The 18,348-nt window shown below is 35.0% G+C and overlaps 1 protein-coding gene across 2 annotated transcripts; it reads left to right on the plus strand.

The window, feature by feature from the left end:
* The first annotated feature begins 861 nt into the window (after window positions 1-861).
* Window positions 862-16,464, plus strand: LOC128993991 (sodium-dependent noradrenaline transporter-like). 2 transcript variants are annotated; one of them, XM_054418161.1, is made up of 16 exons: window positions 862-919; window positions 3,664-3,846; window positions 4,176-4,307; window positions 4,850-5,066; window positions 5,978-6,111; window positions 6,394-6,533; window positions 7,293-7,396; window positions 9,104-9,228; window positions 9,969-10,081; window positions 10,755-10,895; window positions 11,313-11,412; window positions 11,743-11,843; window positions 12,373-12,540; window positions 13,116-13,244; window positions 13,396-13,478; window positions 15,468-16,464. In XM_054418161.1, the coding sequence occupies exons 3-14, from the start codon at window positions 4,202-4,204 to the stop codon at window positions 13,212-13,214; spliced, it is 1,548 nt and encodes a 515-aa protein (XP_054274136.1). In that variant the 5' UTR covers window positions 862-919; window positions 3,664-3,846; window positions 4,176-4,201; the 3' UTR covers window positions 13,215-13,244; window positions 13,396-13,478; window positions 15,468-16,464. The 2 variants fall into 2 exon arrangements, with proteins under 2 accessions (XP_054274136.1, XP_054274135.1); XM_054418160.1 differs by lacking the exon at window positions 862-919 and adding an exon at window positions 1,255-1,366.
* Window positions 16,465-18,348: the final 1,884 nt, after the last annotated feature.

An 18,348-nucleotide genomic window follows, 5' to 3' on the forward strand; every position in this document is an offset into this window, starting at 1 on the left:
CCTTCCACCCCGTCCACACCTAAGAGTAAGTCACCCCTTGACCTAGTATTATATAATACAGCCAGAACCACAGACAAGCGTCGGGTCTGACCAAGGAGCTCGCCCCCGGGGCTCTCGACTCTCATGCCTCACTCCTGGAGACCAGTGAACCTTCCACCCCGTCCACACCTAAGAGTAAGTCACCCCTTGACCTAGTATTATATAATACAGCCAGAACCACAGACAAGCGTCGGGTCTGACCAAGGAGCTGGCCCCCGGGGCTCTCGACTCTCATGCCTCACTCCTGGAGACCAGTGAACCTTCCACCCCGTCCACACCTAAGAGTAAGTCACCCCTTGACCTAGTATTATATAATACAGCCAGAACCACAGACAAGCGTCAGGTCTGACCAAGGAGCTGGCCCCCGGGGCTCTCGACTCTCATGCCTCACTCCTGGAGACCAGTGAACCTTCCACCCCGTCCACACCTAAGAGTAAGTCACCCCTTGACCTAGTATTATATAATACAGCCAGAACCACAGACAAGCGTCGGGTCTGACCAAGGAGCTCGCCCCCGGGGCTCTCGACTCTAATGCCTCACTCCTGGAGACCAGTGAACCTTCCACCCCGTCCACACCTAAGAGTAAGTCACCCCTTGACCTAGTATTATATAATACAGCCAGAACCACAGACAAGCGTCGGGTCTGACCAAGGAGCTCGCCCCCGGGGCTCTCGACTCTAATGCCTCACTCCTGGAGACCAGTGAACCTTCCACCCCGTCCACACCTAAGAGTAAGTCACCCCTTGACCTAGTATTATATAATACAGCCAGAACCACAGACAAGCGTCAGGTCTGACCAAGGAGCTCGCCCCCGGGGCTCTCGACTCTCATGCCTCACTCCTGGAGACCAGTGAACCTTCCACCCCGTCCACACCTAAGAGTAAGTCACCCCTTGACCTAGTATTATATAATACAGCCAGAACCACAGACAAGCGTCGGGTCTGACCAAGGAGCTCGCCCCCGGGGCTCTCGACTCTCATGCCTCACTCCTGGAGACCAGCGAACCTTCCACCCCGTCCACACCTAAGAGTAAGTCACCCCTTGACCTAGTATTATATAATACAGCCAGAACCACAGACAAGCGTCGGGTCTGACCAAGGAGCTCGCCCCCGGGGCTCTCGACTCTCATGCCTCACTCCTGGAGACCAGCGAACCTTCCACCCCGTCCACACCTAAGAGTAAGTCACCCCTTGACCTAGTATTATATAATACAGCCAGAACCACAGACAAGCGTCGGGTCTGACCAAGGAGCTCGCCCCCGGGGCTCTCGACTCTCATGCCTCACTCCTGGAGACCAGCGAACCTTCCACCCCGTCCACACCTAAGAGTAAGTCACCCCTTCAGCACACATTTATAATACATTACTTAATCACTACTTGATGTAAACTGTCCAGGCTTAAGGTATATCTCAGACTTTTCTTCAATTTAATTTCCAATTCGTCATCTTTAGTTTTAATTTTGTAGTAAGTTTAGAGTTTAGTGTTATAAAGAGTAGCCTACCTTAAATTTATTGAGATTGAATAAAAGGTATCAGGAAATGACAATTATTTTTGATATTTTTATAATTTCATTTGGAACTGTTATTTCTGGTGTGGGTGGATGATTTATTTATGTTATAACGTCCGTAAACAACGGAGTGTTTATTCTTTGACCATCTATCAGTTTGATTTGTCTGTCGGTTTTCATGAGGCTAATTATTTAAAACGTAGTTTTCCACAATTAACTAAACAATGCTAGAGGCATCGTGGTTATGTGTTTAATACGCCTTGTTTGCTGTATAAGTAAGGCAAATATTCAATGAAGCAACAAAAATCACTTAGTATGCAAGTATTTTGCAACAGGATTGTTTAGCTTTGAATTAGAAACCATTAATTCAAAGTGAACCTGTATTATTTGATGTTATAGAATGGCAGTAGCTTTACCACCAAAAGCGTGTAAAAGATTGCATGTGCCATCAAATGCTGTAATTTGTGATCAGGCATAAAAAGAGCCATTCGTGCTCAGTTTACGAGATATGTCCAGGCCTCACCTGTGTAACACTGTGATTCACAGTCCACGGAGTGACATCAATTTGTACAGCGACTATTTATGACTGCATTACTAACACCAGATTCGATCCAAATCACATAATTCATCCCCTGATGAAACAGAGGATGGTATTGGAATGTGATTATTATTAAGGTTATTGTGGGCGTACTTAAAATTCTACGACGTTTAATTATTACAATCCAAACTGAAATTGCCACGGCGGATTAGTCAGGTAGGGGAGGTCAGTTTGGAAACATTCAAGGAAAAAGGGAATAAGAAAATCCATTATTTTCCATACCTATCACAATGACGATTTTTAAAACACATCATTGCTCTAAGGTAACCTTTGAGGTTATACTAATTAACTGTCAATTTATAAAAGTATATACGAACGCTACCTTAGAGGTTATACTATGTCAATTTATAATAAGTAGATACGATTAGTTACCGTAGGTAATTTAGTTTACCAACGAAGGCAGAAATAATATTATTTAGTTTTCATATCTTCATACACTTTTTGGGAAGACGGTCCAAACCCTTTCAGTTTTGTGGATATGCCGGGAATTGAACCCGTCCCTACCACCCCAAGCACTACTGTTCTGAATTATTAAGTTTGTAGTGGTTTGTAACTGTTCTTACGAAACACAATCATGGTTTTAAACGATTTTCTGCAAGAACACAAACCTGCAGAAGGCATTAAAATACTGTAGATCTATTACACTTTGTAAGACTTAAAATATATTTTAAAAGAACACATTCGTACATTATACATATAAAAATAGGCTCTACTAGAAGGAAGATAATTTTAGGAAGATAAAAAATGTATTTTTAAACACTTGTTTATAATGTGTACAAATCGACGTGGCTGATGGAATAATCGGAGTTTTAGGCTGGCATATTTAGGCCGGCTTCTTGATCTATAACTTTTGTTTGACTTTAACTTTGTATTATACGAAAGATCCTGACCTCTTTTCTTAACTGGAGTTGAAGAAATCAATAAACTGATATTTTATCATTGGATTGTAAAAATATACGAATATCGTAGAACTTGTACAATAACAAATAGCATCTAGCATGTAATTACACAATAGGATACGTCTTTTGAAGTAAAAATCAAATGCAATTAATTAGTGTTTCGATCAAGTACAAAGAGTATGTGCAGTTTATTGACAGCTCTAATAGTCGTAACACCCATAAAATGTATAACATTAAACCTAAAATATAAAAGCGAAATTGCAAAATAAAAACGTCATTATTTTTATAATTGTCGTATCTATTTACAAGAAATGTTAAGATGTCAACTTAAAGTCTAAAAATAGAGAAAATAAAAATTTATATAAATTATAAGTTTTCGTTTTCCGTTTCTCCCCATCTACCTGGCTGAGACGCTGTGGCAATTCCAGTATGGATTATGACCATAAAACTTCGTGGCTATTTCGGTGTCCCCGTTAATTTAAGAGTGGCTGGCGGAGGGAGTCCCTCCATAGAGAGAAAGTTCTTCTTGCCTGAGAGGAGTCTTGCATTTTTTAGTTGGGTTTTAATAGTATTCTTCTGTATAGTTTAAAACTTTATAGACGGTTTATCTGATGTGTTCAGGGGTGGAGGTTCGACTGGTGGATGATGCCCGAGGCTACGAGGTGACGCTGTGCGATCATCGAGAGGCTGATGGTAGAGAGACCTGGGCCAGCAATGCAGACTTCCTTCTCTCCATCATCGGTTTTGCTGTAGACCTTGCCAATGTCTGGCGGTTCCCCTACCTGTGCTACCGGAATGGAGGCGGTGAGTTTTTGACCATAAATAATTAGATATTTAAATGTTACTCTCTCTGTAACTCTACTATTGCGTTTACTAGGATTGATGGTTCAGACAATATTTCGGTCTTTTCAGGAAGAGAGCTTCTACTATTGAAATTTGTTGTAGGCTACACTACACAGGATAGGTTTAAGATAGGTTAGCTAACATTTGCCTTACCCTATACCTTTATTTACTTAGAGCAAAGTTTTAGTAATAGAGATCGATGGAGCAAATTTAATAGTGCAAACCCATTTCTTTATTATCCAGGTACCGTTCTTAATACCTTCTAAAACTAGTGACATTGTAATGTACAGGTGCATTCCTAATCCCCTACACGCTGATGCTGGTCTTCGGCGCTGTCCCTCTCTTCTACATGGAGCTTATCCTCGGACAATACAACAGGCAGGGTCCTATCAGTGTGTGGAGGATATGCCCCATTTTCAAAGGTAAAATGTTTAATATGCGTTCAATTATTCCATAGACTTTTACTTTTACCTTATCAAGTGAGGTATAAACACTTGATGAGAAACAGATCCATCCAAGCATCTGTACAACTACTTCCAAGACTACAAGAAACAAAAAAGGCAAGGGTACAAGACCAAATGAATAAGATGCTCAAGGATTGAAATCAAATATTCAATTAAGCACTTCTGATCTAGTACTTCTCACTTCCTAAAAATTACAGCCACCTTTACTGAGAAGAGCAGGAGTCAAATATATTGTCATGAAGATGAAGATTGAGATTTGTTTGTAAAGGTTAGTTTTTTTGGAAACTTAACTTAAAATTAAATTATGTTCTACTGCACTACATAACTATAGATCAGCTGCTTAGAAAGCAACCTCGTCTAGCATTGGTTAGCATTAGCGTGCATGTCGCTTTCTAAGCGGCTGAACTATAGAATATCTATATCTTGTTAGTTTCATACATTTTAAATATACTTGGACAGCTCGCCACATCTTACTTCTACACAAATTGTCTCCTTTGCAGGTGTAGGTTTCTGTGCAGTCCTGGTAGCATTCTACGTCTCCTTCTACTACAACGTGATCATAGGCTGGTCCCTGTACTTCCTGGTGGCCTCGTGGTCGCCTGAGCTACCTTGGCTGCATTGCAATCATACCTGGAACACTCCGTTGTGTGCAGACGCAGGCCGTAATAACTCCAACCTCACGATTCTACACAACTCTCCAGCATCCGAATACTTCCAGTCAGTCATTATGTTTATATAAGATTAAAATTTGTATTTTAAACAAACTTTACATGTTGGTACAAAAAAAAATTGGTATACCGAGTCATAGTGAGGGGAAACAGTACAATTTGATTAATAACAGTGGTGTTGGGTTGAATAATTTGTCCCCCCCCCCCAAAAAAAGTAAAGTATTCTTCTGTATCTCACAATTTATTATATACTTACTTCACTTTGGAGGTCATCGTGAGAGGGTTGCGTAAACAAGTACAATTATCAATTCTTAGAGAGTGTGACGAACACTTATGGGTTTCATATTTAAAGGTGAATACGAATACAAGGTGATTTTAGAATGGAGTTAGATGTTATTTAGCTTTATTACTGACTATGATCAGCTGTTTCATCATTCAGGATAATTTATTAAAAGCCAAATGATCAAGTACAGCTGGATTAAGTTTCAATTAATCAAAGTTTATAAAATACTACACTCTACAAATATTATCAGATTTGCTGTCACGGCAAATGTTAGATTGCCCTTACGACAAGGCAATGATAATGATGGCAAGGCAAGGATAGTTGGGTCTGTTCTTCTGAACTGAAGTCCAAACTTCATACTTAAGTCAATGTAGTGCTACCATAAGCTAAATAGCTTAGGATTCAAATACAAATGATTTTTCCACTAACCTGACTCATAATTCATTCTCAACCTACAACTTATTTATTTGTGTTTAACAGTTAAAACCTCAGTGATGATGACGTTAACCATAATAGTGGAATGTAAACTTACAAAGTTAGGATTTAAACATTCATGTGGTGGAAATGTTTGCTTTTCTGAAAGCTTAATTTGAAAAAGATATTTCCTTTTAAAATATAATTTTAAGGAGTTTAAAATAAATGATTGTTTTGAATCGTATGGACATTATTGCCAACAGCCGCGGTGTACTGGAGATGCAGCACAGTCCGGGACTACATGAGATGGGATACCCCAAGTGGCAGCTGACAGTGTGTCTACTCTGCGTGTATTCCATGCTCTACCTGTCACTGTTCAAAGGAGTGAAATCCTCAGGTGAGGCTCAGTAAAATATGAAGCCATATTAGTGATTTGCTTTAAATTAAAGATTAACTTCTCAATCAGCAGTATGTTTATATGTAGTGTGTGATTAAATTAACTGATATAAACCGGTTTTAGACTTTTCACTCTTAGATGCTACCATTGTGCTACTGCCTTCAATAGAAGAAATTTCAGAGGAAAACTTGTCAGAAGAATTTTCTGACATAATACACTACAAAAAACCAAAAATTCATGTTATCAGTTTGTAATACCTAATCACATTCTCTGATGTTCCAGGCAAGGTGGTGTGGGCCACTGCCACGCTGCCGTATGTGGTGCTGTCTATTCTGCTGATACGAGGTCTAATGTTGCCTGGAGCTCTCTCCGGAATCCAGTATTACCTTCATCCACAGCTTTCCAAACTGAAGGAAACTCAGGTGCTACATCACAATATCTTTCTACCAGCTGTCTTAAAGCTCCCAACAATTGAGAGTGTGGTGCTAGCTAGCCTGTTATCGGACTTTGGTTCCTGGCACACCCACAAAACATATCAATTTAGACTGCTTTTCCAAAATGCATTTGTGTACCTTCTCTATACCTCTTAGAAAATGTTGCATAGGTTGTAGACAATAAAAAAAAATAGTGTAGAAGTTCATTGGAATTTTTTAAATGTGAAGTGCCTCAAACATTGAGACCTATACACTGTAAGTTTACAGGAGAATCGTTACATTTCTTTACATGTTTTCATTCAACCCCTTCTATTAGAAAAGAAGCATTTATAAACATTTGTTCCAACATTTTTCCTGTCACTTTAGTTTAGTTTAATATTCATCAATGGCATAAAAAATATATAACTGTGAATAAAATGTCTTGTGTTTACAGTAAATAGGTTTTGTGTAAATTAAACATTAGCATTTAAAATTTTTTTTAAAGCAACCATTGACACCCAGTCTTTTTTTAAATTTACAATTTACTTTTTGTTAGATCATAATTTGATAAGCTAAATAATCAACGAAACCTGGGTGAAGCACCCATCCTACTCAGTCTCAAATCAAACAATATTATACCCATACAATTTCAATAAGAATATTTAGCAAGTATCTTTATCATATCCAGAATAACCAACTAAGTGCAGTTTGTCGTAGTTTTAATCAGTAATGTTACAAATACAACAATATATCTTAGTGTTTACTCAGGTTTGGGTAGATGCTGCAGTTCAAATCTTCTACTCTGTCGGGGCTGGGTTCGGAGTACATCTCTCCTACGCCAGTTACAACAGTTACCACAACAACTGTTACAGGTAACTATTACTATTTTTATAACTATTACAATGTTTGATAGTTGTCTTGTATTAAAAATGTTGGCAGCTTATTTAACTTTGTCTTTGCCCATCTACATAAGTCTGAGGCTTGTGCATGGAGCTTGTGCAAAAGCAAGGGGTGAGCTGGTACAGTACAAGGGTGAATTATACTGATGAAATATTGGCAGGTACCAGGATCTGAACTAACGACATGGCTGCATGAATCCAAAGTCTCTTGTGTCGCCTCTGAGGCACTGGTTCACCATAACAACTATTATTGTGGTTTTTTTCCAATGAGGGTTATTAATGTGTATCTAACACGGAAAAATCATATCTAAGCAAATTTAGCTGAAATGTTGTACAAAGATAATCTATGTAAACTGGATTACTAGAGATATTAATACTCGTATTACCATTTATATATCTTCATACTTATAGCTTTCGGATAGATCTTCAAAATTGTGGTGTTGGTCTTTTAATAGTAAATGTTGATCGGTATTCATAAATAGGTAATATTTTCTAATTTGAACCAAACTCTTTCTCTGCTTGTTCTATTGTCATTTTGTTTTGTTAAATAAGATGATGTGAATGAATGAATGAATGAATGAAAAAAGTGCTTTATTGTACAAATTACATAATAGTCTACCTCCATATGTACAACATATACAACACTAACTTGCACATAAAATAAAATACATAGGTACTGCTAAAATAAAAACCTAACACTTATTAAACAATGGTCAATGTTGACCGTCTGTTTGGTTGGCAACATTCATACCTTCACCTTAACAAAAAAAAAAAAAAAAACAACACTAAAAATACACTTTTCCTACAGTCACCCGACAAAGTTGGCTTCCCTGTACTGTTTATAGTACAGAAAGCTGCTAATTGCTGCATATTTATACTTTGCCGTACGGTTTATACTTTGCCGCACGGTTTATACTTTGCCGCACATCAGGATTCCAACCAAACAACACAAAACAGCGTGGTTTTATTATGCACGTAATCCGTGTATGCTTGGAAATAGGTTGGCAACACTTAAAGATGATAATACTATGAACAGCTGATTGACTATTATAACTACGATTTAACCTGTCATTTCGTGTTTATAGTTTTGGTATTTCTGAACTTTCTGGACTTTTCTTTTAAACGTTTTTAAAACATTCCTACGGTCTTAATAAACAAGAAAATACCTTTAAAGCATTTTTTTTAGGCGCGGAAACCACTTCAAATTACAAAAACATACGGAACTATATTCTCAAAAGACGGAGCACATTGATACGGACCACGGGTACTACTTTCTCCAGGGCACCATTTGTGTAATTGTGTTGCTAGCTGAACCTAAAAACGTGTTGTATAGTGTTTGAAAGACTAATTATTTATGTTTTATAGTGACTGTAGGAAAAATATAATGTGTAACACGAGTGAAAAAGGCCTTTGCTGCACTCGAGATCATTCCGCACGAGCCGCCGTGTGCAGCAAAGTGCCACTTTCACCACTAGTTACACAAATAACTATTTAACTTCATTTACAAAAACTTTTTTTTTAATTATATATATACTATATTTTATATATTTTTATATATTTTATATATTATATATTATAAATAAGATGATGTATCATTTCCCTTTACGTTACGCTAAAATGTATTTTTGTCTATTAGATGCATTACATTATTTGCCTAAAAAATTTAAAACTCTTTTTCAGGGATTGCATCATCACAACGGCAGTAAACTGTTTCACAAGTTTCTTCTCCGGCTTTGTCATCTTCACCTACCTCGGTTTTATGTCTCATAAACAAGGCATTCCCATAAGTTCTGTCGCCACCGAAGGTATTTATGAAATGTTTGATCTTAACTTTATGAACAACAAACCAAAAGACATACAATACATGTATTGGAGTGGAAATGGCGTTTTTCAAAATTCGTGAACACAAACTGTTCAGGCGTTCATTATTTTACTCTTTTAATCCGAAAATAAACTATTTTAACTAGGTGTATTGTTTTTTAATGTGCAAGAACAATAAATAGTAGTTAAAATCAAAACTGAAACCAAGTTATTGTAAGATACATAAAAAAAAATACTATTCCTTAGGTAGCAATTAAAAGTATAATTCATCTTGGGGGAAAATATAAAGTGATAGTCATAAAACGTGACTTAAAAGGAAAAATTGTGATTGTTTCATGCTGATGATTTGTTATTTATTAAGGTACTTTATCATATATATTAATAGGCAAGCATTTTTATTTAAAACATATTCTTAGCTCGTGTGCATCACAGGGAGGATCTGTTAGAAAGATATTTTCCTATAGATGTGCAGAATCCCTTTATAAATTAAAATAGACTAAAAAATAACCACAAAAAAATTAATTCAAAATTTAAAAAAATTAACATGGTGTGTCATGCTGGTGACGAAGTAACTACGAAATATAAACAGAAAATAAAAACAAATGGAAGAAATTCCAATCACATGTTTCATTTACAGCGTGGAGTGAAAATATAGTCTGTAAATTACATATTTTTGGTTGAGTTTTCGACCACTGTATGACCTAATTTAATCACCTTGTTTCAGGTCCTGGTTTAGTGTTTCAAGTTTACCCAGAAGCCGTGGCCACCCTTCCTGGATCCTACATTTGGTCTTTGCTGTTCTTCTTTATGCTCATAATGCTTGGTTTGGATAGTGCTGTAAGTACTTTTAGATTTATACTTGATCTTCATCAACGCATTTATTTCAATCAGACTTATTTAATTTTAACCACTGGTTTGACCTTCCAAAAGGTAGTGAGAGTCAGTGTGCTCTTTTGAAACATTGTTTCTGAAAGCTGGAGTGAATGGTCCAAAGGTATTTTTGTTCTTTTCTGTATTTCAAGAGAAGCAGAAAGTTATCTTGAAGATTTTGAATATTTTATCACAAATCCAACCTTTATTCTAATTTTAAATTAAGAACGTGTTTCATTTTAAAAGTTGTCCTAAGAATATGACCTACTTTTAAATTGAAAATAGGTCAAACTCATCTGTCAACAGAACCTCCTCCTTAAGGTAAATGTTATTCTGTAATATATCTAAACCCGTAACCAAAGGCGGTTCTAGGACCTTGCCAAGAGGGTGCTACTAGGGCCACAGCCCCCAAGAAGGAAGGGGGGCCCAGGGTTTCTTCCCCACAAAAAATGTATTTTTAAAGCCGTGTGGTGGCCTTCTAAAGCCATTTTTAACATCTAGATATGTGTAAAAAAAACTGTGTTACGTTTTTAGGACAAAATGTCTGTAAAGTTAATTTTTCCAGGGCCCTGTAGCCCCTTTAGCCCCCCCCCCCACCTTGGAACCGCCACTCTACATAACCTATGTTTTCTGTCCCCAGATGGGAGGCTTGGAGTGTGTCATTACTGGCCTGATGGATGAATTCCACTCATTTTTCAAGCCGTACAAATATGCTCGGGAGACCTTCACTTTGTTTGCTGTTGCATTTTCCTTTTGCATCGCCATTTTCAACGTTACACCAGTAAGTATACAATTTTACAATTTCAATTTCCAACAAGTAAACTTCATAGAAATTAGACACATCTGTCGAGTGTTTATGGTGTCATGTTGCTAATCTTCTTTTAGCATCACATGTTTATCATTAAGTTTGTGGTATGTGTATACATGATATAAATATAAATACAATAATGTAAAAAATAAAGACAGCATGTACTATCTGTAAAACATAGTGTTGCATTGTTTCAGATCTGAACCAAACCAGATCTGAGATTGTGACTGAAGGAATAATAATTGTTGAAGACCTTTTTAGGACACTGGTATACAGTATGTTGGGTATCCTTAAATTTATAATATTCAGCAGAAGATTTATATTGTACCTTTGACTATTATTGTACTTAAAGTTTTCCTGTGTGAAAATAACCATTGCTATGTGTTCCAGGGTGGAATTTATATGTTTCATCTACTAGACACATATTCCGCTGGTATCTCGCTTCTGTGCTCAGCTCTTTTTGAGTGTGTGGCAGTATCATGGTTCTATGGTAATTACACTCTGTTTATGGTAACTGATTTCTGTTTAGTTTATTTGTTAATTATTGGTCGATTTTGATATATAGTTTATATGGCAAAAATACTTAGCTACTTACTTCCATGGGCATTTAGACAAAAACCAACTAGCTGATTATATTGTTCCATTCATCATCTTTATCAACTCTCAACATTATCATGTCTATGTGGCTATAAAAACAACTGGTTAAGTACCGGTATTTATGAAATAATGGAATACACTTTTTTCTGTTTTCTCTCAGGCAAAAAATTTAAATTATATAATTAGTAACATAATTTGTGTTAATGGTTGTATTCATTTCCAGGTTTGGAGAGATTCACACAAGATGTTGAGTCCATGTTGGGTATTCGTCCGGGCTGCTATTGGAGAATCTGTTGGAAGTTTATAAGTCCAGCTTTTATTATTGTAAGTAATATAAATAACAATATCTATAAAACCCACATTGGTGTGTGTACAAGCCTGCAGGATGACTGCAGTATGGGGCAATAACTGATTGTTTGAACTGTGTTTCACAGTCAACTATATTCTTACGTTAAAGGTTAATATTATAGCGTCCTGATTTAGTAAAATGATTGTACACTTGTAGATTAAAGCTACAGATTCCCAGTATCTATCCCTTTCAGTATTAACTTCTCTACAGACAGTGAATGTACACTATTTTTTGAAGTCCTTCATATGGAAATTCGCCGAGATTTTTCCATAGAGCTATGGTAATTTTAAACCAAATGTTAAATCAAATCAAAATCAGATTTATTACTTATGTTCAATGAAAGATTTTTTGATTCTTATAATAGGTATAATAGGTACAGTCTAGACTGTCTGAACGCAATTATAAACTAAAACTTTTACACATACTTATACTTATTGACATTTTTAAACTTTTAACGAGATCTTCTACAGTTTTAACCAATCTTGTTGACACTGTTTGTTGCAGGTAGTCATAGTGTTTGGCCTACTCTACCATGAACCACTTCGCTACAATGACTACTTGTACCCGGGCTGGGCAGAGTGGATAGGCTGGTCTCTTGCAATGTCTTCTATCCTCATGATACCCCTCATAGGGATCATACAAGTGGCCAAAGCTCCCGGCACACTGAGAGACGTAATGGGTTTTCAATATATAATAGTAGATTTTATAGTTAAAGTAAGTTGATAATTTGAGTTGAAGCATGTATAAGAGAGCACAAACACAAAACTTCAGGGTTTTTCTGAGAACGGAGAGTCTAAAATGACACAGGAAACGCATCACTTTACACTGTTCACAACAACATTATAGTATTCAGTTTTACTTGCAGTTTTTTTTTTTTTTTTTAACCAAGGTAGTATGGCAAACCCTCTCTTTAACCGTTTCATTTTAACCTTTCTTAGTCTAAAATACTGCCATGTGACAGTTTGTTGCGTATAGTCTATTGGGTTTTGTTTCTTGTGCCTCATTGGACTCTTTCCCATTCAGGTAAGCCTGCTAATATAAAAATCCTCTTTAAACAAACAATAACCTCAAATTTACAATTTTTGTAAGAAACACCATATTAACTGTCTTGAAAATGGATATACTGATTAAGAGCAAGGAAAAATCAGCTGATGGGTTTAAATTAGAGCTTGGGAAAGAATTTCTAAAATGTCAGCTGTTATAGAAAATACCTTACATTTTAACAGCTGTCCCCCTATTGTTTACAGAAAATAGCATACAGCATAACTCCCATCGAAGAACATGAAACATTGTCAAGAACTAAGGAAGTAAGCAGATTCAAGTGTAAACACTGGCTGTATGTGTAAAAGCTGTCAACTGCGCTTCTGGCTTTTACTGTAAGTTACGTTTTCAGTATTTTATTATCAGTGTAATCAACTATTTGGACCACAAATTTCAAACTTACAACAAGCTTATCTCTAGTGAAATCATGTATTTGATGTATTTTGAACTTTTGGTTTACTCATTTCAGCTTGATTGTGATTTTAGGAGATGAATGCACAGAAAAGCATTCAACATTTGGTGAAGCATTTATAACCGTATGAACTGCACCTACCTCATTGAGTGATTTGGTAAGTAACTTACACAAGAAATAAAATTTAACGTTACATACAATCCAACTAAATAATACCACTAATCACTAATCATTGAATTAATTAGTTACAGACAAGTGTGAAGGAGTTCGTGTGAAGCAGACCAAACTTACATTCAATATGGAATTTGAAAAGTCAAGCTACAATATTATCTCCTGAAATCAGTAGACCACACAGAAATGGTTTGATAGAAATTGTAACAGCTGCTGTTTGATATTCTTCCAATAATAGTCTACCCTAATTAGGCAACATATTCATAAATTATTATCAAACCTGTCATAACAAACAACATAAACTACACTACAGTATTTATTTATTCAATACTATTACAGTATGAATCATTTAAAAATGTGTAGGACCAGTTCTTGATTTGTAAAAAATGAGGTGCCGGAACTGTAGAATTATGACCCAACCACCTAAAAAATGGTTGAAAGGTACCGGAACGCCGTTCCACCGCAAATCAAGCACTGGTTAGGACGTATAGTTTCCGGAATCCCAATACAGCACTTGCTATAGTTCGGCCGCTTAGAAAACGACCTGCGCGCTAATGCTAAACCAATGCTGGAGGAGGTCGTTTTCTAAGCGGCCGACCTATAGATGAAATTTTTAAAATTTTTCATTTAGAAAGCAGTAAAGCAGGAAGAAAGCAGTATGTAGCAATCCCTGCCATCGATGAAACAGGTCTTCTAAAGTATCATCGTTCTGCTGACGCCTCAGTCACGAGAGGTGTGCCCCAGGGTTCCGTCCTCGGACCGACCTTATTCCTTCTATTTATAAACAACTTGCCCACTTGCGCAAACAAGGCAAACATTTGTCTGTTTGCCGATGATACATCTCTTACTGTATCCAGTCATTCTACAGAAACACTTGAGCAATCGATTTTTCTTGAATCTAATAGCCTGCTCCAATGGTGTGAGGATAATCATCTTGTCCTAAATGCAAAAAAAACCCAACTTCTCCAATTTAGCATTTCAAATCATCAAACAAACAAAAAACAAGGAACATTTAGCTTACTGTTGGGTGAAAATGAGATCCATCCCTGTCAAGAGGTTAAGTTCCTTGGTGTGGTCCTTGATGAAAATCTTAACTACCACAAACATATCAAACATGTCACAACAAAAATATCAGTTGGTATTTCCATGCTACGTATGCTTAGCCAAACAGTAAATTCAGAAGTCCTCCTGTCTGCTTATTATGGTCTTGTATATCCATATTTATCCTATGCTGTCCCTGTCTGGGGTAGTGAAAGTGAAAAGACGAAGTTTCTTTTCCGACAACAATTGAAAGCCATCCGCATCATATTTTCCCTACCTAAACGACAATCCTGCAAAGACATTTTCCAAAAATTCCGAATTCTAACCTTCCCATCCATATACATTTTTGAAACACTATCCTTCACCAGAAAAAATATATCTTCTTTTTGTTCACAGATCAACAATAGATATCCACTTCGTAATTCTTCCGACCTTGCAATTCCTAAGCACTCAACTTCCTTCTTCCAAAAAAACTTTCAATACAATGCCGTCAAGCTTTTCAATAACCTTCCTCCTTCCTTAAAGACCGAACAGGATTTAAATAGATTTCAGAAAAAACTAAAGAATTTTTTGCTGGATAATGCCTTCTGCAGCGTTCGTGAATTTCTTTGCCCTAGAACTGGTGGGGTAAATATAGTAGCATAGTTGACAGTTTTAATTTATACAAGAGAGTTTTTTTTTGTTATCTAAATATTGTATTTTATTTTGTTTTGTTGACGTAGCTAATGCATTTTATGTTAATTTTGCTGAATAAACGACTTATGACTTATGACTTATGACTTATTCAAATAGGGTTGAATATAAATCTGTTCACCAAGGATAAACCACAGTTTTTAATTTGTAAGGTTCTGAGATTTCAAAGAGTTATTAGTTTAGTTTTTTAGAATTAAATATTATCTATGATTCTTTGAGTGTATTTTATTAATGATTTCAGAAATTCAGTTCTCCAAATTTATACAGTTTGCTGGAGAAGAACAGAATTGTGCAAACCGCCAGTAGAAGGATCAAGGAAAACTACATTGCTGCTGTTTAACCTTACAAAGCAGACAAAAATCAAACTATTCATAAAATACAACTAAACCATAAATAATGAATTACTTCAAAAGGTCGTTACAAGAAAACTCAAGATAATATTAACATAACTGTAAATTTCAAAAGAGATTTACTCCTAATTTTATCTAAAAGTTTGCAAACTTGAATTGTAATAAACCTATCTTTAAACCTATCTTTAAACCTACTAAATATCTGATCACATATTATGTGATAGGGTATAATATAATGTGAGATAGGTATATAAAATATTGGTTCCTAAACATGAAATGTGTACACTGCATCCTATGCTTTTAGCTTTATCGTATTTAGTATGGGGATCATAATACATTTTTTTAATTTCATTCATATTCTCTTCACATGTTAAAGATGTTTAAGACACTATAACAATAGGTTTTGTAGATAGGCCTACCTCGTATTAAAACTGTCCATAATTTTTTTTTTATTTTAAATAAAATGTTGAAAAATGTTGCTACTTATGTTATTTTAATACATAAAATTACGGAAAATCAATGAATTTTTGTCAATAACAAAAGTGTCATCTCAATATTTCAACACTAATTCTTCACTCATTGTCAATTCACAAAGATAACTGTTAGCTTATTTTCAAGTAAACATATGTGAATCCTATAACAACACAATTGAACGGCTAAACGCAATTCATCAGCCTGAAACTTATATTTATTAATTAATATTTTAGATCACAACAAATTCATACTATATGAACTTGACAATAATAGAAATCCTCATAGTATATAATATTTTCATCAGGCTTTGAAAATCTAAAGAATAGTTTTACTGACTTTCTTAGAAACTAGATTTGATTTTTAAAGAACACTAAAACATGTATTTTTAATTAGAGACATTTGATCATTTTTTAAATAGTTTTAACCAAAGTTGGCTTATTTTGTTATTAAAGATTTTCTTTTTGTTATTTGTCAACCTGAAATTTTTTAATAAAATAGAGTTTACTGTTCCAAATAAAGAACTATTATCTAAGGACAAATAATGTTGTTGCTGTTCTGTTGGTTGGCGTAGCTTGTAACTGTACATAGTTGTAATATAATATTTAGTAAGCTCAATTGTTTTAGTAGATCGTTATAAGCTCAGTGTAAACAATACTGTGATTTATTACTTAAGATCAAAAATATCACATGTTTTTCCTCCCGATCCAATTTTGTTATTTTCATTATATGCAAATTAAACAAAGCATTGTTTAAAACAAGTTACCTCTACATTTTCAACAACAGAAATGTTGTAAAACTTAAAAAAAAAAACTGTTAAAAATACATACAACATTACAAGTGCAGGGAAATAAAACAATTGTGCAGTAAAACTAAAACTGTATTAGTGAAGTGAATAAGGGAAATTAGATTAATCTCTGTAATTGTAACCTCTCATTCCCGATTTGAATATCTCTTATAAAATAACTATTTCCTAAACCTTGTTTTACAAAAGTGAAAATTAAAATATTATTAAAGTTTATTCTATTAGTGATTTTTTTGCTAAAGAATTAAAGCATACAGGGCGGGAGGGATTGCCGTATAATTTATAAGATTTCGAGATTGACTATTAGAAGAACTGTTAGTTCTGTCTGTATTCAGATGAAAAGGAGGAAGATGACAATTCTAAATCAATTGCTTTAATTAAAACATAAAATTTAGGTATTCCTATGTATATGTGTATATTTTCTTCAGAGTTCGTTTAGATCAATGAGAAATGAACTTTACGAAACACACTGCAAATTTTTTTTAAATATATTAAACGATTCCAAGCAGTGGAAGAGAATGAACAAAATAATATGATGTTATTCTATAATACGAGTAAACTCAAAAAAATCATATATATACTGGGTATTATTTTTCTATGACTCAACTTGTTTCCCCCACCTTTGATCATAATCAGGTATGTAAGATATACAAACTTTTAATTTTGTGTCTGATCTGTTCAGATTAAATTGTAATAACATGAATGGTCTTGTCAGTTGGTCAACATCCTTGTTTTTTATTTAGAATCAAAAGTCAAGCCATCAAAACCTGATTTCAGTAACTATTTTTTTGTACCTTTAACTAGAACATATTTCTGTTTCCTTACTCGCTGGGTCATGCATCATATGTAGTTACATATCTCCCACACCCTCTATATTTCTCGTCTTCTTTTCAGTTTCCTTCCTTCAGTGTTACTTTTGATTACAGTTTTCATGTTTCATCTCATCATCGTTTATAAAACCAATCCAAATCCATATAATCTTTCTACATTTCAATTCACAAACTTCATCAGGAGTCTTATAAAGTTCTTATTGTTCTCTGTGTCTCCTTCCTCCATTATTATCCCTTACAATATTAACAAAATTTACTTTTCATGAATTTTACTTCCGCACATTTTTTAAGGATTTTATTTTGAAAGACTATTTATTTCTTTTTTGTCTCAACAACCGTTTTGCATTTAAAGTGAAAAATATACTATTTTCAAAATAGTTAATGAATTAACTTGTTTATACAGTATTTATATTCAGAAAGTAACATTCTTCAAAGCTCATACTACCAACAAAAACATTTATTAAGTGAGCAAAGTATTTATAGAAACTGAATGTTTAGTCCTTAGCTCTTCAGATGTTTAGTTTGTAGTTAAATGTTGTGACTGTGTGTAAAATACGTTATTTATGAAACTTTCAAAGGCAGGGTTGCACAGTTTTACCTAACTGAGTAAAAATCATGTATTTTTTTACTGTATCAAATATGTACAGTAAAGTAGTATAAATGTGC

This window comes from Macrosteles quadrilineatus, unplaced genomic scaffold (genome assembly GCF_028750875.1).
Source record: "Macrosteles quadrilineatus isolate MER2022 unplaced genomic scaffold, UCM_ALF_1.0 Scaffold_5__1_contigs__length_97177068, whole genome shotgun sequence".
NCBI classification, from domain to species: domain Eukaryota; kingdom Metazoa; phylum Arthropoda; class Insecta; order Hemiptera; family Cicadellidae; genus Macrosteles; species Macrosteles quadrilineatus.